The sequence below is a fragment of the Oncorhynchus mykiss genome, chromosome 2, assembly GCF_057628025.1.
Source record: "Oncorhynchus mykiss isolate SJ-2025 chromosome 2, ASM5762802v1, whole genome shotgun sequence".
Classification (NCBI taxonomy): Eukaryota; Metazoa; Chordata; class Actinopteri; order Salmoniformes; family Salmonidae; genus Oncorhynchus; species Oncorhynchus mykiss.
The window spans coordinates 53,413,210-53,435,623 of NC_143023.1; the positions used below are offsets into that span (position 1 = coordinate 53,413,210).

Below are 22,414 nucleotides of genomic sequence, written 5' to 3' on the forward strand. Positions count from 1 at the left end.
AGCTTTGATGCACCTGTACTGACCTCGCCTTCTGGATGATAGCGGGGTGAACAGGCAGTGGCTCGGGTGGTTGATGTCCTTGATGATCTTTATGGCCTTCCTGTGACATCGGGTGGTGTAGGTGTCCTGGAGGGCAGGTAGTTTGCCCCCGGTGATGCGTTGTGCAGACCTCACTACCCTCTGGAGAGCCTTACGGTTGAGGGCGGTGCAGTTGCCATACCAGGCGGTGATACAGCCCGCCAGGATGCTCTCCTAATTATCCTACGCTATAGGGTCCTCCTCTCACATATTACTTGGTCTGCTGCTCCATCATTGTGGATAAGACAGGTAAACTTGCATACATGAGATCTTAAAGGCTACGATTTGAGATAGCTAAATAAGCTATTTTACTGACTGTTTAAGAATGATTAATAGCCAGAATAGCGGTATTTCACTGTGAAGTTAATATTGAATTAGAGCTGCTGTTTTTTTCTAATGAGTAGGCTTGCATTGTGATAAATTCACACATCTAGCACACCCGTGCATATTATTAAGTTACACCATTCAAGATAACATGGTTTTATATTCGTTGATAATTAATATTGAAAATCTAACTAGATTAGAAAGCCTAGGCTACTTCACCCTAATGTAAGATAAATACTGGCAGTCAAAAGTTTGGACACACCTACTCATTCAAGTGTTTTTCTTTATTTTTACTATTTTCTACATTGAAGAATAATAGTGAAGACATTCAAACTATGAAATAACACATGGAATCATGTAGTAACCAAAAAAAGTGTTAAACAAAGATTTTAATATTAGAGATTCTTCAAAGCAGCCACCCTTTGCCTTGATGACAGCTTTGCACACTCTTGGCATTCTCTCAACTAGCTTCATGAGGTCGTCACCTAGAGGTCGTCACCTGGAATGCCTTGTTCAAAGTTAAATAGTCTAATTTATTTCCTTCTTAATGCAACCCAATTACCAGCCAAAGAAATTGCAGCCCAAATAAATGCTTCACAGAGTTCAAGTAACAGACACATCTCAACATCAACTGTTAAGAGGAGACTGAGTGAATTAGGCCTTCATGGTCGAATTGCTGCAAAGAAACCACTACTAAAGGACACCAATAAGAAGAAGACACATGCTTGGGCCAAGAAACACGAGCAAGAAAAAGCCAAATTTCTGTCCAGTGTCTGTGCTCTTTTGCCAATCTTAATATTTTATTGGCCAGTCTGATATATGTATTTTTCTTTGCAACTCTTCCTAGAAGGCCAGCATCCCGGAGTCACCTCTTCACTGTTGACGTTGAAACTCGTGTTTTGCAGGTATTATTTTATGAAGGTGCCAGTTGAGGACTTGTGAGGCGTCTGTTTCTTAAACTAGACACTAATGTACTTGTCCTCTTGCTCAGTTGTGCACCGGGGCCTCCCACCCCTCTTTTTATTCTGGTTAGAGACAGTTTGCACTGTTCTGTGAAGGGAGTAGTACACAGCGTTGCACCAGACCTTCAGTTTCTTGGCAATTTTTCCCATTGAATAGCCTTCATTTCTCAGAACAATAATAGACTGACGAGTTTCAGAAGAAAGTGATTTGTTTCTGGCCATTTTGAGCCTGTAATCAAACCCACAAATGCTGATGCTCCAGATTCTCAACTAGTCTAAAGAAGGCTTGTTTTATTGCTTCTTTAATCAGGACAACAGTTTTCAGCTGTGCTAACATAATGGCAAAAGGGCTTTCTAATGATCATTTAGCCTTTTAAAATGATAAACTTGGATTAGCTAACACAACGTGCCATTGGAACACAGGAGTGATGGTTGCTGATAATGGGCCTCTGTACACCTATGTAGATATTCCGTTTTAAAAAATCTGCCGTTCCCATCTACAATAGTCAATTAAAACATTAACAATGTCTACACTGTATTTCTGATCAATTTGATGTTATTTTAAATGGACAAAAAAATAGCTTTTCTTTCAAAAACAAGGACATTTCTAAGTGACCCCAAACTTTTGAACAGTAGTGTGTGTGTGTATATATATATATATATATATATATATATATATATATATATATATATATATATATATATATATATATATATATATAACGATTTAAGATGTCTTTGGTACATAATTGGTTCAAATCATACTGTATGTGCTTCTATACTTGTCACTAATTTACCTCCAAAGATATTTCACTACCCCCTAAAGAAGGTGGCAGCAATAGACCTTAAGTGTGAGTCTGCCAATAAATGTAACCTTTATTTAACTAGGCAAGTCAGAAGAAGGAGAAGTAGTGGTAGTGGGATATCGCATTTTGCAACGTGGTTTAAAAAAAGGGGGCACAGGAAATTAGTTTAAAGAGTATATTGAGTAGAACGTCATTAGATATAGTCTCAAATATTTGTTTTGTTTTTTAAGAGCATCGGGGCTGGCAGGTAAGATTTAGTTTCTCCCTGACTCTGGCCCACACTCCAGTACAGTACGTGGCGGTAATGCACCATAACGTTGGATACCAACCGCCGATAAACCCGACCGAAGAAGAAGAACAGCGCTTCGAAGTTGGCTGCTTCGCGATTTCGACGCTTGCCTTGGTGCTCCAGTATCAAACGTAACATCACTAATTAATATGCATCTTTCAGCAATATCCAGGTGTTCTAGTTCATTATTTTTTTTCTGCATTTCTGGAGTAGCTATAACGTTAGCTAGCTTTACCAGGTAGAGAAATAGCTATTTAGCTAGCTAACTTTACTTAGCTAACGTTATGTGAATTATTTGACTTTCAGGACGTAAAACTACTTGCAAGATTTAACGAACAACCATGAGCACTCAAGTAAGTGAAATAATTAGCTAACGTTAGCCAAAGCCAAGGTTAGTAGCATGCTAAGTTAGCTAACGTTACTTCCTAGGTCTGTAATGTTCTGTTGTGTTAGGTAGCTAGCTAACAGTTAGCTGATTGGCTAATCTTGCGAGTAAGAAACATACAGGCGTGCTGAAATCAACGTGTGTCTGTTTCAGACATTCAGTCAGGTTCATTCATTCTCTCAGTAAGTCTCTGTTTGGGGGTGAACCAAAATCTCGATTACAGAAGACGTTGAATATGGCGGTTCTCATTTTAAGCCATGAAGCAGCCATTCACCAGCATTTCAAGTTTAATAGTGTCAACATATGCTAGTGAGATACCCCTCCCTACCCGAGGTAGAACAAAACACATCCAGTTTTTTCACATCCCTAATGTCTCCCATTTATGAAATGGATGGTTGTGTAAAAATATTGTACTGCAAAAGTCATTGAATATTTATGAAAAAAGTAAGCTTTACTTTTTGGTAGATAATATAATAGACAACTTTCCAAGTCAAATTTGCTCTCATTCAGTGCTGTATCATCCTATCTGACAAAGATGCATACAGTTACATGTATTTATTGTTGTGGCTAGTATAATCTAGCCACAGTGGGCTCTGACATCAGAATTTGTGTCCAAGGTAACTTGCCATAGATTCTCTTTAGGACCATCATTGATTTAGCCTTAAATCCAATATGGCTGCCATAATACCATTTAATGGAAGTTAGCTGTCCAGGTAGCTGCACAATTTTGGGATAGACTCACAATTCTAGGATAGATGCAGCGACAAGGCCAGTATCCTTCCTGTATGACTGTCGGGGTATTGGGGCTGTGTGGTGATAAGTTTCAAATTCTACATCATCGGGCACTCAGGATATGCAGCTTGCATTCCAACGATACCCATTGACTAATTGGAATGTTATCTCCGTCTGAATGATGCTGAGGTTTTGGATCCGTTCTGAAATGAACCCGGGGCATTCCCACTCGGACCTGATATGCCTAAATATTTGTTTTTAAATATAGAGACCCATTCCGAGTGGACCCGAATACAACTAGTCTCGTTACATATTGACCTGGTCAGATCTAGACTTGGTCTGATCCGATCCAAGTAAGGGAAGCTGCAGAAAAGGAAATTTAAGCTACTTTTTATTAACCAGAGCTGTTAAAGCGTGAGAGGAGGGAGAGAGGTGCAGCTCTAGCAGACGTGGATTGGCCCTACTGTGAGCGCGTGACATGGGGAGCAGGGAGGGCGAAATGGTAACCAAACAAGCCGACTTACGCTATAGTTAGACTAATAGCTGACATAGCTATGTTATTCACCATAAAATATGATTACGTAGTGCCTGTCTTGGACTGCATCAAACCGGAAGAAGCTACACTGAACAAAAATATGAACACAACATGTGAAATGTTGGTTTCATGAGCAGAAATAAAAGATCCCCGCCTCCCGGGTGGCGCAGTGGTTAAGGGCGCTGTACTGCAGCGCCCAGGCTCTGTCGTAACCGGCCGCGACCGGAAGGTCCGTGGGGCGACGCACAATTGGCCTAGCGTCGTCCGGGTTAGGGAGGGATTGGTCGGTAGGGATGTCCTTGTCTCATCGCGCACCAGCGACTCCTGTGGCGGGCCGGGCGCAGTGCGCGCTAACCAAGGTTGCCGGTTGCACGGTGTAGCCTCCGACACATTGGTGCGGCTGGCTTCCGGGTTGGATGCGCGCTGTGTTAAGAAGCAGTACGGCTGGTTGGGTTGTGTATCGGAGGACGCATGACATTCAGCCTTCGTCTCTCCCGAGTCTGTACGGGAGTTGTAGCAATGAGACAAGATAGCAGCTACTACAACAATTGGATACCATGAAATTGGGGAGAAAAAGGGGTAAAAAATTCAACAAAAAAAATAAATAAAAGATCCCAGAAATGTTGCCTACTCAAAAAGTTTTGAGGTTCTTAATTTTCCAGATTGTCTTAAAGTAGTGATGGACTGTTGTTTCTCTTTGCCTATTTGAGCTATTCTTGCCATAATATGGATTTGGTATTTTACCAAATCTTCTGTATACTACCATGTCACAACACAACTGATTGGCTCAAACGCATTAAGAAGGAAAGAAATTCCACAAAATAACTTTTAACAGGTGTCATGACACTCCTGTGAAGATCTGAAGATTCGGGTTACAGTGATTCCGCTCTCTCCCGCATAGGGGGAGAGGGGTGAAGTTGGCCGTTTCATGACTGTTGTAAATACTGAAAACACTCTCTCCCACTCTGCAAAAAATTGAAGTAAAAAATCCCTTTGTTACAACAGAGTGAGAGTTGCAGTACGGTAACATCAAAATATATTTCTGTAATCCGAACAGTTGGAAGGGTCCGTGGGTACTTAAAGAACCCAATTGTCGGTTGTTGTTTTGGGATCTCATTAACTTCTTAAGGTATAGGGGCAGCATTTTCACTTTTGGATAAATAGCGTGCCCAATTTCAACTTCCTGCTACTCATGCCAAGAATATAAGATATGCATATTATTAGTAGATTTGGATAGAAAACACTCTGAAGTTTCTAAAACTGTTTGAATTATGTCTGTGAGTATAACAGAAGTTATGTAGCAGGCAAAACCCTGAGGACTAACCGTTCAGAATGTTTTTGTTGAGGTCTCTGTCTGTTCACTCCGTTCTCTTTGGCAAACAATATTTCTTAGGAACTTGTTTTCAGTTCCTACCGCTTCCACTGGATGTCACCAGTCTTTGGAATTTGGTTGAGGTTATTCATTTGTGCAATGAAGAAGTACGGCCATCTAGGAACTGCGTAACACTGTTGAGAGTTGTGCAAGACTTGAAAAGTTGCTTGGTTTGTTGTCTTCCTGTATTGAACACAGATAGACCCGTCTTCAATTTGATCGATTTATTAACGTTTAAAAATATCTAAAGTTGTATTACAAAAGTAGTTTGAAAGGTTTTGGCAAAGTTTACAGGCAACTTTTGAAGTATTTTGTAGTGACGTTGTGCAATTTGGAAGCTATTTTCTTCTGGATCAAACGCGGCCAAATAAATGGACATTTTGGATATACAGTGCCTTGCGAAAGTATTCGGCCCCCTTGAACTTTGCAACCTTTTGCCACATTTCAGGCTTCAAACATAAAGATATAAAACTGTATTTTTTTGTGAAGAATCAACAACAAGTGGGACACAATCATGAAGTGGAATGACATTTATTGGATATTTCAAACTTTTTTAACAAATCAAAAACAGAAAAATTGGGCGTGCAAAATTATTCAGCCCCTTTACTTTCAGTGCAGCAAACTCTCTCCAGAAGTTCAGTGAGGATCTCTGAATGATCCAATGTTGACCTAAATGACTAATGATGATAAATACAATCCACCTGTGTGTAATCAATTCTCCGTATAAATGCACCTGCACTGTGATAGTCTCAGAGGTCCGTTAAAAGCGCAGAGAGCATCATGAACAAGGAACACACCAGGCAGGTCCGAGATACTGTTGTGAAGAAGTTTAAAGCCGGATTTGGATACAAAAAGATTTCCCAAGCTTTAAACATCCCAAGGAGCACTGTGCAAGCGATAATATTGAAATGGAAGGAGTATCAGACCACTGCAAATCTACCAAGACCTGGCCGTCCCTCTAAACTTTCAGCTCATACAAGGAGAAGACTGATCAGAGATGCAGCCAAGAGGCCCATGATCACTCTGGATGAACTGCAGAGATCTACAGCTGAGGTGGGAGACTCTGTCCGTAGGACAGCAATCAGTCGTATATTGCACAAATCTGGCCTTTATGGAAGAGTGGCAAGAAGAAAGCCATTTCTTAAAGATATCCATAAAAAGTGTCGTTTAAAGTTTGCCACAAGCCACCTGGGAGACACACCAAACATGTGGAAGAAGGTGCTCTGGTCAGATGAAACCAAAATTGAACTTTTTGGCAACAATGCAAAACGTTATGTTTGGCATAAAAGCAACACAGCTGAACACACCATCCCCACTGTCAAACATGGTGGTGGCAGCATCATGGTTTGGGCCTGCTTTTCTTCAGCAGGGACAGGGAAGATGGTTAAAATTGATGGGAAGATGGATGGAGCCAAATACAGGACCATTCTGGAAGAAAACCTGATGGAGTCTGCAAAAGACCTGAGACTGGGACGGAGATTTGTCTTCCAACAAGACAATGATCCAAAACATAAAGCAAAATCTACAATGGAATGGTTCAAAAATAAACATATCCAGGTGTTAGAATGGCCAAGTCAAAGTCCAGACCTGAATCCAATCGAGAATCTGTGGAAAGAACTGAAAACTGCTGTTCACAAATGCTCTCCATCCAACCTCACTGAGCTTGAGCTGTTTTGCAAGGAGGAATGGGAAAAAAATTCAGTCTCTCGGTGTGCAAAACTGATAGAGACATACCCCAAGCGACTTACAGCTGTAATCGCAGCAAAAGGTGGCGCTACAAAGTATTAACTTAAGGGGGCTGAATAATTTTGCACGCCCCATTTTTCAGTTTTTGATTTGTTAAAGTTTGAAATATCCAATAAATGTCGTTCCACTTCATGATTGTGTCCCACTTGTTGTTGATTATTCACAAAAAAATACAGTTTTATATCTTTATGTTTGAAGCCTGAAATGTGGCAAAAGGTCGCAAAGTTCAAGGGGGCCAAATACTTTCGCAAGGCACTGTATATGGACTGAATTAATCGAACAAAAGGACAAATTGTGATGTTTATGGGACATATTGGAGTGCCAACAAAAGAAGCTCGTCAAAGGCATGTTTTATATTTTATTTATGTGTTTTGTGTAGCGCCTGCAGGGTTGAAATATGCTACCCTCTTTTTTTACTGTTGTGCTATCATCAGATAATAGCTTCTTATGCTTTCGCCGAAAAGCCTTTTAAAAATCTGACATGTTGGCTGGATTCACAACTAGTGTAGCTTTAATTTAGTATCTTACATGTGTGATTTAATGAAAGTTAGATTTTTATATCATTTTATTTGAATTTGCAGCGCTGCATTTTCCCTGGCTTATGGCCAAGTGGGACGCAAGCGTCCCCTATACCATAAGAAGTTAAGGACGGTATAACAACATAAATTTATATCTGAATGTGTATATTTCCCAGTTATCAGGTTTACATCCAACTGTTGTGGAACTTGTAGGATTAAACTATTTGTGAGGTGAAATGTGATCTTAGCCTTCTAAATGAGAAAATGTTTTTTCATGTAAAGTTTGTCCAGTCAGTAACCACGCCCATGCGAGCACAAACATTCTGCCAAACATAATGGAACGGCCATTTCCCCCAAGTGTTTCAAAGGACCTGCTGAAGAACTCTATAGACCAGTTACGTGCAGCGCAAGCTGAATACGTTACAAACGGTTAAGAAAACGACAAGACTAGAGACCAAGCAGGCGGACGGTGTGGAACCGGACGTCATGAATGGTCAGACTTTATGAGACCAGAAAAATGTGGAGAGTGGCTGCACGTTGAAATGGTTAGAAACTCAGAAGATGAAGACTACACAGGAACATTCAGTCTGCAGCTGTTTAGTAGTCTGGTAAACTCGATCGAGAACCACGTTGAAAAATCCATTCTAACGAACACTTCCTCTGGAAGATCCATTCTCGACTTTCTGTTGAATTACTCCCCGTAGATGGATCAAGCCTTTTAAACGGAGAGACAGCAAAGACATACACCCATAAATATGTACATTGCAATAATTTCCAAAGAGCGGCCGTTCATTAGCAAAGTATTCGCATTTCCATATATGTACATTAGTGGAATTCCTGTCTCTCCCTTTCCCTCTTTTTTTGAATCCGGCATTTTGTGTAACAAGCCGTCATATCAGTGTTGTCCACTAGGGACGTTTCATTGCATTGTGGAGTAATCAATGTGCAAGCTATCCTGTTTGTTTATGTAATTGGTTAGTTAGTAAATAAATAATTAAGCCAATTAGTATATCGCAGATTCATCATTTATGCTAGGGTTCATGCAGATATCCAAGAGTTTTGCGACATTCCGAATGAGACTGAAGGTAATTAAGAATTAAATAACTGACGGACTGACTGACGTAAGAGAGAAATATCTTGTTTAGTCAGGAGATAGTAACTTGTTAAATAACTTTTCCCGTAGTGCCCCAGATTACTACTTAATTAATTGTTATATGATACATTTAATTGTGTAAATAATTGAATGTGGTATGTAATTTTTTTCTAAAATAACAGTAAAACACAGTGGTTAGAGCATTGGGCCAGTAACCGAAAGGTTGCTGGATCGAATCCCAGAGATGACAAGGTAAAAATCTGTCGTTCTGCCCCTGAACAAGGCAGTTAACCCACTGTTCCCCGGTACGCCGTCATTGTAAATAAGAATTTGTTCTTAACTGACTTGCCTAGTTAAAGGTTACATTTAAAAAAGACACGGTACAAGGCACACCTGTTAATTGAAATGCATTCCAGGTGACGACCTCATGAAGCTGGTTGAGAGAATGCCAAGAGTGTGCAAAGCTGTCAAGGGTGGCTACTTTGAAGAATCTCAAATATAAAATGTATTTTGATTCAACACTTTTTCTTGATTTACTATGTGATTCCCAATGTGTTGTTTCATAGTTTTGATGTCTTCACTATTATTTTACGATGAAGAAAATAGTAAAAATAAAGAAAAACCCTGGAATGAGTAGGTGTCTAAACTTTTGACTTGTACTGCAAATGTCTGCATGTATATATGTGTTGATGCTCATGTCTCCGCCCTAACAATGAGTTGTTGTCCCAAAAGCGTGAAGGCTATAGAAACGCATTGGGCTTATTTTGGCTTTGCCTCTTCCTCTCTGGATAAAATCAGACCTTTCCTGCTGTTGGATCAGTAATGGCAGTAATGAGTGATTTTATTGGCGGTGGATTTAGACCTTGTTTTTGAAGAACTTACCGGCAGTAAGGACAATAGTTGCTTAGCGAAACTCCATTATTTTGTAAGTACTGAGTGAATTTTTAAGCTGGTGAATGGCAGCTGCCTGGGCTTAAAATAATTGCCATATTCAATGTCTCCTGTAAACCCAGATTCTGTTTCAGGTAGGGGGAAGCCATGTAAGGTGATCACATAATGAGTTGTGAAAGCTACCTGTGCGTGATTCAATAACAATTTATTTTCTTTCCAGTACAGTATTCTGTTCAAGCAAGAACATGGTGAGTTTTGTCTGAATTCATCCTCAATATTGTTAGACTCATTACATATTGATATTCATATTTTCCTTCAAATGGAATGTCATTTGACACCTTGTAATTCCATTTTTGGTGTGTCTAATATGTGTGTTTGCCCACAGCCCACGACGATGCCATCTGGACTGCTGCGTGGGGTAGAAGTGAGCGGGATGGATTGGAGACAATAGTCACTGGCTCTCTGGACGACATGGTGAAAGTCTGGAAATGGTAATACACTGCATATTTTGAATCCAATTGAATTGAGCCAGTATGGTCGGTCTACACTAAGTTGACTGCTCTGTTCTCTTTCTTGCCACTCAGGTCAGACGAAAAGCTGGAGCTGCAGTGGACCCTGGAGGGCCACCAGCTGGGTATAGTCTCAGTGGACGTCAGTCCCAACGGAGCCATAGCAGCCTCCAGCTCGCTGGATGCCCACATACGCCTCTGGGACCTTGAGTTCGGCAAGCAGATCAAATCCATGGATGCAGGCCCAGGTAGGACATTGTCTGGTGGCTTTTCAGCCACATTATGTCCGGCGAGGGCATGTGTAGCAGCAAAGGCTGGGGACAATGCGATTTTCATGATGCGAAACTCCATGAATTGAAAAAGCCCATTCAGTTATTTTTTTCATGATTTGGGATTGACCCCAACCCTGATCTTTAACATTGAAGATGAAGTACTATGCTCAAATGTGGTTCATAGGGTCAGGTTTTGTCAAGCTGCCACCCTGTACAAGGCTCACATGGCTCAACTGAGTGACCACGACCGACAAACTTGCAGCCAAAGCTATTGACACAAGACATATTCCCCTCTGCAGTTGTATGATTTGTTTAGTTGTTGACTAATTGTAGTTCAGGCCAGAGCCATAGGAGTTATAGCTCAATAAATTGGTTATAAAGCCTGCTGAGCTGACTAACATTGTGACTGTTCACCAGTGGTGGCAGCCCTCCGCTCCTCTCTCTGATTGAGAGGTTGGGTTAAATGCGGTAGACACATTTCAGTTGAACGCATTCAGTTATACAACTGGTATCCCCTTTCCAAAACAAAACTTCTGTTTAGTGAGTCCGCCAGATCAGGCAGTCGGGATGGTCTCTTTTAAGTGCGTGAATTGGACCATGTTTCTGTCCTGCTAAGCATTTAAAATGTAACGGGTACTTTTGGGTGTCAGAGAGAATGTATGGAGTAAAAATGTTTTTTTTTTCTTTCTTTAGGAATGTAGTGAAGTAAAAGTTTTCCAAAATACCCCCAAAAACTACTTAAGTAGTAAAGTAAAAAATACTTTAAGGAAGTGCTGTTCACACTGTACAGTACCCTCAAAGGTCACCCAGGATTACACCTTTATTCTGTTTCTCTTGTCGTTCCAATAGAACAGTTTAAGGAGATACTAAGTAGCGCAGAAGTGTCCTGGCTTTTACTTCTGTGGGCTTCGATGTCACCCTTATGTTTTCTCTCTCTGGTTTTCTGTATTCAGTAATGTAATGAAGGGTATTTCGTCTAATTTCAGTTGATGCATGGACAGTAGCCTTCTCCCCAGACTCCAAATACATTGCCACAGGAAGCCATCTTGGAAAGGTCAACATCTTTGGGGTTGAAAGCGGCAAGAAGGAGTACTCTTTGGACACCAGAGGGAAATTCATTCTGAGTATAGCCTACGTAAGAAACAATCAAGATTGAATGTTTATTGTGGGACATTTTACTGATTATTACAGTGGAACAAGTGTTCACTCAAAATACATTTTATAGGTCCCCACACACATTTTTCACACTTTTACAGTGTTTGCTAGTTTCAACAACATAAAACAGGAACATCTATTTTGACAGCACTGGGCCTTTTAAAAATAATAACACCATACACACGTACAATTAGCATAAGGGCTCTCCATTTGCACTCTGGGAGAGCAATTTGTGAAAATGACTGGTCGTTATGAGTTATGTTGACTTGAGTATAGAACATCTCTGGGAATGCAGTTATATTTCTAATACTTGTTTCGGTGTGTCACTTATGGGGATACGCCTTAGGGCGGGTCACAAGCTTGAAGTATCCAATCACACAGCATCTGTTGAACAGGTAATGTGGCGAATGAGGTGGGCCCCTCTCTTACATGAAGAGAGCCACTCTCCCGCCAACTGGTCATTCTCACTACTTCTTTGAGGAAGTGACTGTGTTCACTAAAAGCTCTCCTCAGAACGACTAGATTCCTGTCTTCCTACTGAACAGTTCTCAGGCAAACCGTGAGGGTAATGCTGATGTATGTAGGACATTTGCTCCTGTTGATTGTAGTGATGCACCAATATGAAATGTTTGGCCAATACCGACATCTAATATTTTCTTGCCAAAAAAGCTAAACCAAAATATTTCAAATTTGAGCTGCCTTTTAAGCATTCTCGTACAGTTAAATAGTACACACACACACACACACACACACACACACACACACACACACACACACACACACACACACACACACACACACACACACACACACTATACTGACCAAAAAGTTATTTTGTTGGCATTTACTTAAGTTGCCATTACCAGTAAAACATAATCAAAAGCCATTTATTTCACTTGCTGTTTTGTTGTTTATTTGTTCAGTCGTTTCGTTCTCAACCAGGATTTCATCATACATGTCAAGCAGGGAAGTTTCAGCTCTGTCTGTGGCCTCTCTTCCTCGGTGCCCACTGTCAGTGTGTCCGTTTTCCATTTTGTCCAGCTGTGTATGTAACATTTCACATAAACCCTGTTTCTTGTCTGCATCGAAGTAGCGGTCCTTTTACATAGCATCGAGCATGGTGGCGACACATTAAAGAGAGAATGTCACCGAATCGCTTGTTCACAGCCTGTATTAGCAGTTTTGTTAAGCAGGCGTTTCAATGCCATGACCGAGGGTATCACGTCTGCTGCAGGCGCAGTTGATGAGTTTATTTCTCGATTCAGTTGTTCGAATGGAGCTAGCTAGTGTGTTCATGTTTCAAACATGTTCTCAAATGCCATTGAAATGGCAGCAGCGGTATGACAACCAGCACAATCATGAGCATGCAATCCTCGACGACCCACTGTGCTGTCAAGACTCAGCATGCTCATGGGGCTGATATCGCTGGTCCAAATGTCAGCCGTGAAGCTAATAGCAGTGACGCTATTACTGTGTAACTCTGGTAGAGCAACATCTGAAAAATAGCGCACTTGGTATTGTGTACCGGTGCTCGACCAGTCGGCGAAGGCCAACATCACTCACGACAGAGAACGGTTGCTTGCCAAGGGCAATGAATCCCATTATCTTGGCGTTAATGGATTTCGCCTTTGAGTTGTCTCGCTGAAATGTTCTTACTCTTTCAAATCACTGCTGGACTTGGTTGACTGCTCAATCCACACAGCAGGTATTGTGGGTTAGGAATGCTGTGTTGCAAGTGTAGCGCAAAATTTTACGTGGTGTCATTGCGTCATGTACCTACGTTATATAGGTCAGCTTTGACATCGGTTTTCACATCGGCGTTAAACTAGACCTTGTGTTGACGTTGGCATTTTTAGCTAATATTGGCCGATTCGGATATGTTCACCGATATATCGTGCATCCCTAGTTGATAGTGTTGAGTGCTGACCAAAAGGTACATTTTGCTTCGAGTAGAATACATTTTCTACTCGTCAGTCTCCATTTAGCAAGTGCCTGTCAACGGAATTTCATAATTCCTATATGTGTTCATTAATTAAAATCACTCTGTTTCTAAGAACGCTGCCATAAAACCACGAACAACAGTTTATATACAAAATATGACGTCATTAGTTATAGAATGAATCTCCTCTCGACCAAGACAAAGCAGGTTCAAAAGTTAATTTCAACCCACTAGCGCACAATCCTCACACACACACACTATATCAAGATTAACTTCTGAAGTCTCACCATTATCCATCACTATTCAGCAGACAGTTCCAGATAACGGAAAACCTAGGGAGGCTCTCGTTGTCTTATCTAAACGCTCCAGAGTTAAAGTTGAGTCGGTTCAAACAGGTTAATGATCCTTTTTGCTTACTTAAAACCCTCAACCCATTTCTCCCCAACCTAGTTGGAATGGTGTTTATTATGTTTAATTACTCCTTGTTCATGCTACATAATCCCTTCCATATGAACTAACTTTATTAATCAGATATAATAAAACAGGGTAGAGTTGAATTAGTTATAGTTATATTTAAATGTAGATATTGTTTAGTCATTATTCATAAAATTCCTATCAGTGCCACATGGCTAGCTGTAGAGACTTTGTTAGCTCTTGCCGCAAGGCGCTAACCCGTCTAACTCACCGCAAGGCTAGCTGCACCAAACTAGCTTTTGCAATTGCTAGCTCTCCTCTGTCTACCACAACACACTCACAGGCCGTGTTGATTAAACTGGCCGCCCTAGCTTTACAGCCTGATGCTCGAGAGACACACAGTTCGTGGAGAGACAAAAAAAGCATGGACTTCCTCAAGTAAAGTGTGCCAACTAGCTAGGCTATTAGCCACAAGGCAAACACTACCTAGCACACACTTTGCTTGAGGAATGATATTCCTCGGAGCCATTGAGCCTGCTACCCTTGCACAGGGAGAACCTAGCCGGCATCCTGCCCCCCATCCAAGAACTTTCACACCCGTACCAATGTCGGGCGACAATAGCGGGCAATGATGCACACCCCTGTGTGTTGCCTGCTTTGGTTTTGAGCACGCTGCGGCATCACCCGCTAATCCCGGGTTCTACTAAAATCCACTGCTCAAGGCCCTCTTCCGACCTCGTGAACTTTGGGCTGATCGATGTCTTTAAATGGGCAGCGACCAGGTTCTGTATCGACTGGCCCGCACCCGTGGGTGGTGGCAGCGTTGAAGGAAACTCCCCTCACAAACCATCGTGGGGAAACGACTCCTCTCAGCTGTTCATGCATGTGTGGCTGAAGCCAAACATAATTTGGACAAGCCCCTCTCCAGCAATATCCAAACCAGACTCTTTGTTGCCATGGACACCCAAGGCATGGAGGAGGTGGGCCATGGCCGTCACTGGCTAGCCACCTGAACCCCAGTGCCTCGTCTATGACCGGCACTGCTCTCTCTGGGAAGACTGAGTGCTTCACCACCTTCATATTCTGAAAGGTCTATGTGGCTGCAGCACATTCAATATGGGCATTGAACACAACGTTCTTACTGCTGGCCATCTGCGGTGCTGTTGTGGACACAGGTGAAGGTCAGCAACCCAACGCTGAAAGTATTTCAGCCAAGACCAATGCGACAAGATCTGTATCGCTGTAGTTCTCAACCTCTGACCATGCAGAGGCGCAATCCAAGTCTGTGGGTGAACCTTGTGATGGTGGGAGGGGGAGCCTTGTCCAGCCTATTGGACAAGGAAAAAGCAATTTTCCTTGATGCTCCTATCGCGCCAAAGGAACTGTTTGGGCCTTCTGTCACCACCATGAAACACAAGTGCAAACTTCGTAAGAAGGAAGGTGGGTCTTGCACACCTCATTCCCCAGGGGGAGAAGTAGCGGAGTCCATCCAAAGGGGAAAGTCCCTGACTACATTTTCTTAATGGAAAACCTTCCCTAGGTATAGTGTCAACGAGGAAGGTGGTGACGACAGATGCGTCACTCACCGGGAGAGTCATGAAGGAAGAGTAATAAACGGATTGTGGTCCCACAGCTCCGCCATGCTCGTATAAATTACATCGAACTGCTGACAGTGTTTCTCGCATTGATACACTTTCTGCCTTTCCTTCAAAATTCTCACATCCTTGTCAGGGCAGACTATGACTGTGGTGGCACACAACCGTCAGGGTGGCACGCTCTCTCCGTCTACACAGACCAACTGTCAAGATTATTCTGTGGAGCAGGGTGCACCTGCTTTCACTACTCACATCCCAGGTGTATTGAATGTGGGAGCGGACTTGTTATCCAGAGGGAATCTCCTATACAGGGATTGGAGACAACTAGATCTGGGAGACACACGGTCTAGCCACTGTAGATCTCTGCATCGCACAAAGAAACGTGGCTCAGTTGGTAGAGCATGGCACTTGCAATACCAGGGTTGTGAGTTTGATTCCCACGGGGGACCAGTATGAAAAATTTAGTCGATGCAAATAGTTCATGTAGCCATTTGATTAGCTGTTCAGCAGTCTTATGGCTTGGGGTAGAAACTGTTAAGGAGCCTTTTGGACCTAGACTTGGTGCCCCGATACTGCTTGCTGTGCGGTAGCAGAGAACAGTCTGACAATTTTTAGGGCCTCTGACACTGTCTGGTATAGAAGTGCTGGATTGCAGGAAGCTTGGCCCCAGTGATGTGCTGGGCCGTACTAACATCTGTAGCACCTTGCGGTCGGATGCCGAGGAGTTGCCATACCAGGCCATGTTTTTTGATCCATGTTTTTGGATCATGATAGTTTTTTGGTCATGTGGACATCAAGGAACTTGACACTCTCTACCTGCTGTACTACAGCCCCGTCGATGAGAATACACCAGTAGGCTAGCTACAGTTTAACACCATATGCTCTGAATTTCGCTCACTTTACATCATTCAACTACTTAGAAACGATACTATAACTCAATCTAAATCCATATTCCAATGAGACTGAGATCAAATGGTTGGTATAGAGATCCTTCGTAGTTATTTCAAACTATCTGTCACAATTGACAGTGCGAAATGTGAAGGGAAGGACACAACAAATGTGTGTAAAGTAGAGGTAAAGAAACATGCGTAGAACATCTTATGCACATGCGCAGAAGCTTCGGAACCTTTAGTGCTCGGGAAGAAAGGTTGAGAAAAGTCGGGAGCCACAGCCTTTAAAGAATTGTCAGTGCTGCAACTATCAAATGTTCCTGATAATGAATCAGTTCTTCAGCTGGCAGTGGTTCATAGTTTTTATCCCACATTTTCCACATGATTACATCAATAACATCTAGTTAAACGTTCAAATACAACTGCTCAAAACAAACTTTATAACTATCAGAAATACTTGAATTTGAATTTAATTTTTTCCCTATCTTTTTTTCCAGAGTCCAGATGGAAAGTACTTGGCCAGTGGAGCTATAGATGGAATCATTAACATCTTTGACATTGCCACTGGGAAACTACTCCATACGCTGGAAGGTACATTCTCTGGCCTCTGTCCCTCAACCACTTTCTCCCACAGCCAAGCACCAATCGTCATGTCACCAGAATAAGACCCTTGTGCTTGATGCTGCCTTCCAATAAATAACATCACTGTGCACTTTCAACACCCAGTGAAGTTCATTATAACTTATTTAATCTGTAGCCTATTAAACTTCATGCTTTCCTGGGTTGTAGTGGGATACTATACCATTGCGTGATTACAAGTTTACGCCTATGGTTATTATATCAATATTTGCACATAAAGGTGTTTTTGTCATTTCTCGCATACATTTATTTTACCGGCACAAAACGATCCCACCTTTGCATATTTTGTTTTGTCAACATTTGTTAAGTACTTTACTCTCATAAAAAGGTTGGATGGAAACCTGGTTTGTAAAACATTTCACTGGCTGCTATGTGACTCAATCTACAATGGACAATGTCAAGCGTCTTCATATTGAAGGTGTATAGCTCTCACGAATTGTCAGCACTGAAGACAAGCTGTGTTTGTTTTAATCAAGCATGCTGTCTCCCCCTCTCTCCACTCCCTCTCTGTAGGTCACGCCATGCCTATCAGATCGCTGACGTTCTCTCCAGACTCACAGCTCTTAGTCACAGCCTCAGATGATGGCTACATCAAGATTTATGACGTGTAAGTTCGCTGGGGAGTTAAAGGCCATCTGTCTCGCCTGCTTTCATTTTAGGGTATTGGGGTGTAGAATAAGAATCCTACAGACTGTTCCAAACAAATAAAAAATGCATGGCTGTATTGCTTTGTGTTCAAGGCAATGTATCCATGAATTGAGTATTGGGGATATATTTGAAACAACTTAAGAATTTTGGTGGTTCTCTTTGAGATCCAAATGAAATGTCAAATTACATTATGTCACACAGGTCCACGCTGACTTCCAGTGATGGCTCACCCTAAAATCACCCCAAAGTCTGTCAGATCTTTTCAGACATCAACAGTGGTCTGATGCCAAGCAGTCCCTATTCTCATATTTTGGGTGTTGCTGTTGCTATCATGCTCCTTTTTTGGAAAACATTTAAGTATTTGAAAAAAAGTATTAACTGACACATATGGTTGCAAAGCTACCGGTAATATGGCAATCTTTGGTAACCTTTTTGTTAATTTATACTTTATATATTTTTTATATTGTCCATAAGTTTCTAGTGGCTAGACCATATGGTTCAAGATAAAATAGCCTAATGAATGAAAAAAGCATCTAATCAACAATAGCATTATTTTCAATTAACTTTTCCACAACTGCCACCAGTTTGTAGCAAAAACACGGACAACAAAAACATAGTAAAATAAATGTGTAAATATGCGGACACCCTCATTAAACACCAATGGTATACGCTAAGTTGATGATAATTTATAACTTTGTTATTTTATTAAAAAATATTTTATTATTTTACATGTGATAAGGCCACACAGAGGGCCATAGATAATGAGACACCTGTGGAAATCTGAAGGGCCCAACAGGGCCACTAGATGTCACCTGATAAATTCCCACAGCGTTGAAAGTGACAAATTCTGGTAGTTTAATGGTAAAATTCTAAAGTTTTGTAATATACCCTCCCCTTTTAACCCTAGACCCAGATAATCACCAAAATTAATCCAAAAGCTACATGTGGTGCCAGTGTATACACTATACAGTGCATCGGGAAGTATTCAGACCCCTTCACTTTTTCCACATTTTATATTACAGCCTTATTCTAAAATAGATCAAATGCATTTTTTCCCTCATCAATCTACACAAAATACCTCATAATAAAGAAGCAAAAATTGTTTTTTATACATGTTTGCACATTTTTTTCAAATAATGAAACAACTTATTTACATAAGTATTCAGTTTCCATTGATCATCCTTGAGATGTTTCTTCAACTTGATTCGAGTCCACCTGTGGTAAATTCAATTGATGGAAAGGTACACACCTGTCTATATATGGTCCCACAGTTGATAGTGCATGTCAGAGCAAAAACGAGACAGGATTGTGTTGAAGCACAGGTCTGGGGAAGAGTACCAAAACATTTCTGCAGCATTGACGGTCCCCAAGAACACAGTGGTGTTCTTAAATGGAAGAAGTTTGGAACCACCAAGACACTTCCTAGAGCTGGTCCCATCATGCAATACAAAAAAAATACTTGTCTGTTCATTTCTCATGTAACTTTGTTTTCTTCTTGAATCGACCATATCCTTCTCTTAGCCACTGGCGCCACGTGAGCTAGCTGAATTTCCCCGCCGCCATCTTCCTGATTTTCTAGGTTCTCCCCGGTGGTTGTTTGTTCATAGCTGTCATGTTCTCCAGCTCTTCCCCCTAATTTTTATTGTCAATAGATTTACGTTTCTTTTTTACAATAAATCGATCCATGTCAACCAGACTGCAAAATTAACTAGTAGCAAACTAATGTGTGTCGGTTGCTGTAGTTGAGCAGTTGCGTTCTATTTCAGCCTTTCTGTTCAACAGCTGCGCTATACTGCCATCTATCTGCTGTCCAATGAATACCACTGATTTAGAGTAAATTCTTCCCAGAAGGGTAGATAGAGGCTGTTATAGCAGCAAAGGGTGGACCAACTCCATATTAATGCCCATGATTTGGAATGAGATGTTTGATGAGCAGGTGTCCACATACTTTTGCTCATATAGTGTATGTATTTTATTAAAACTTGGAAAATGTTGTTTTACAGGCAGCATGCCAAGTTGGCAGGCACTCTGAGTGGCCACGCGTCCTGGGTCCTCAACGTAGCTTTCTCCCCTGACGACACGCATTTTGTATCCAGGTAAAGTGTGTGTGCTTGTCTTAAGTCAGTAACTGTTTTGGCTTTAAATAGTAAGTTCCCAGATCATATTTGATGTGATTTAATAATGGCAGGTGCCAAAGTCTAATTCAAAAACAATAAAACGATTGTCACTTGCATATCTTTCACCAATCCAGTTATGTAAAATCAGTTATAACGTCAATGATGGGAGAAGGAAGAGGTCCTATATCCAAAATGTTCCAACAAGTTTGTTTTTTTTGTTTCACATACATTCAGATTTTGAGGACTAGAGTCTACAGACTACAAATGACAGGTGTGATGCCAAGAAGTGTTGTGAATTTTTGGGATGACAAAATTACTTTTTTGTCTTTGCTCCTCTCAGTTCCTCAGACAAGAGTGTGAAGGTTTGGGACGCCAGCTCTAGGGCATGTGTCAACACATTTTTTGACCATCAGGACCAGGTGAGAACATTCAGTCAACTCCCAACGGCTAATGGAACATTTTATTGGTTCTGAGGACCGTACATTTTTATTTAGAAAGCACTTCTCCTTTTACAATCCATAAAGTGCATGCTCGATAGTATATTCTGGATTGGGTGAACAGGATTTATATCCTTAATCCGCCATATTATTTTCACCTACAGTCTGATCACAAAAGAAAGAAAATGAGGGAAGGGATTAAAAATGTTATTGGGTCTAACAGCCATATACAATACAGTACACTCATCTCTTGCCGACTTCGGTGTTATAGTGGCTGGCCACTCAAAAGAATATGGGAATTGAAGTGGCTGTTGTCCTACTATGCTCCCTCCTGTGTTTCTGTTATGTCTCAGCGTTGGCAGACTGAATAATCCGAGCTGTCATTAGATCTCCACTGCAGACGCCTGTAGGGAGGCTTAATCTTCTCTGGAAGAAATCTCCAAATTTACAGACTTTGCTCTGAGGAGAGATCAGAGGCAGTTGAGTGTCTGGTCTGCTTTCCATTTATAGCCTCTTGTCTGAATGAAAGCTGCTAGGAAGTCAAGAGAATAATATGGACAAATGCAGCTGATTTTTAAAATCATCTCTCTTTTGTAGCAGTATCTCTCGTCCGACTGGTCACAATAGACAGAGGAGCTCTTCTTGCTTTTCAGAGGTCGAATGGATTATTGATGAAAGAACATCACATGGTTGTCCCACCATCATTTAATCATTTCAAAGGGTGCATTCTTTTTTTTTTTTTTTTTACAGAATAGTAATATTTGAAATCTTTTCTGACTACATTTGATGGTACAGTCGTACACCTGCATTCTGAATTGGTTTCGAAATGCCTACAGAGTATTTTAAGTGACATGTGTTTTTCCAACTCTGCCACTGTTTTTACACTTAACTGCTATCTTGCATGTTGTTCAAGTCTTGTCGTCTGCTTCCCCCCCCCCCCAGGTGTGGAGTGTGAAATACAACGGCACAGGTTCTAAGATCGTATCTGTTGGAGATGACAGGGCCATCCATATCTATGATTGTCCCATGTGATGCACCAGCTCTCATTCCTACCACCTCTCCCAGCTGCAGACCAGGCAGCCTAAATACTGGCGCTCTAGTAAGAGTACCACAGCTTATCTTGCCTGGCTCATCCTACTTATGGTGCAGCTCAATATTCTGACTTGCCCTCCTTCCTCTCAGCTGCACTGATTTGAAAATTCACATTCACAAGCCCTGCTTCTTCTCATTGAGATGGAAGGTGAGGAGAGGAAGTCCATTTAGACTGTTGAGATGCACCTATGGCCTAGCTCAGTCAGAACAGCCCATGGTTGCCCCACTGAGCCAGAGCTAAACTGCAATCAAACAATGATTGTGGGAGGTTCAATGTCATTGATTATTTTGCACTTCACTGTACCTTACCCTCCCTCAAAATAAATGATTTTTTTGTAATTTCATTTCCCCAACTAATTTGAGTTAATGTTCCTTCCTACCCGTGCCTGATTTATTCAAATAACTTTTCAACATTTTCAGAATGGTAACCTAGTCATTTGTGGATTTAAGTGAATGTCCCCGCAAATTAAAATACAGCAGATGTTTCGCAGGCAGTTATGTTTAGAAAAACAATTACTGTACACAGGATTTCTGTGAAAAGTGAGGAAGCACACATTTCAATCAGCATGAAATGAACTTCCATCTCAGGCTGGCACCAAGGCTACAGTTAGTTATCCTATTACATTACACACCATGCTCAAGAAGGTCTTGCAAACCAGTGCTCCATCCTGTGACCAAAAATCAGTACTGCATATAGAATTAATTCCTATTCCAAAGTGTTTTAAGAAAACTGCAACGTAATGGACACATTTGCACTTTGCCATGCCTGTCGTAGAGAAGGAAAATGGGTTCACATTAAGGGGACTTTTGCCCAACTGCCCATGTCAAGGTGGCACAGAAGTTTCCCCTAGGATTTTTTTTCCTTTACCTGGGGGCATGCAGCCCCATGAGATTATATTTTTGTAGAATTAATTTAAAAAAAAAGATGATTAAATGTATCCCCAACTGATGCTGAAGCATGGGGTTTCCCATCCGC

General features: G+C 41.3%; 1 protein-coding gene across 2 annotated transcripts; it reads left to right on the plus strand.

Annotated features, from left to right (window-relative positions):
• Nucleotides 1–2,258: 2,258 nt before the first annotated feature.
• skic8 (SKI8 subunit of superkiller complex) lies at nt 2,259–21,791 on the plus strand. Of its 2 annotated transcripts, none has more exons than XM_021564860.3 (11): nt 2,259–2,590; nt 2,766–2,812; nt 9,952–9,979; nt 10,117–10,222; nt 10,316–10,488; nt 11,499–11,647; nt 17,003–17,096; nt 17,658–17,751; nt 19,796–19,888; nt 20,250–20,328; nt 21,289–21,791. In XM_021564860.3, exons 2-11 carry the CDS (start codon nt 2,801–2,803, stop codon nt 21,376–21,378), a joined length of 918 nt encoding a protein of 305 aa, XP_021420535.1. In that variant the 5' UTR covers nt 2,259–2,590; nt 2,766–2,800; the 3' UTR covers nt 21,379–21,791. The 2 variants fall into 2 exon arrangements, with proteins under 2 accessions (XP_021420535.1, XP_090058011.1); XM_090201885.1 differs by having other exon boundaries at nt 2,501–2,631.
• The last annotated feature ends 623 nt before the right edge of the window (nt 21,792–22,414 follow it).

What these genes read in the sequence shown, in the direction of transcription:
- skic8 (XM_021564860.3), top strand. An exon ending in TCATTCTGAGTATAGCCTAC is followed by an intron (nt 11,648 to 17,002) that starts GTAAGAAACAAT and finishes CTTTTTTTCCAG; the next exon opens with AGTCCAGATGGAAAGTACTT. An exon ending in GACACGCATTTTGTATCCAG is followed by an intron (nt 19,889 to 20,249) that starts GTAAAGTGTGTG and finishes TGCTCCTCTCAG; the next exon opens with TTCCTCAGACAAGAGTGTGA.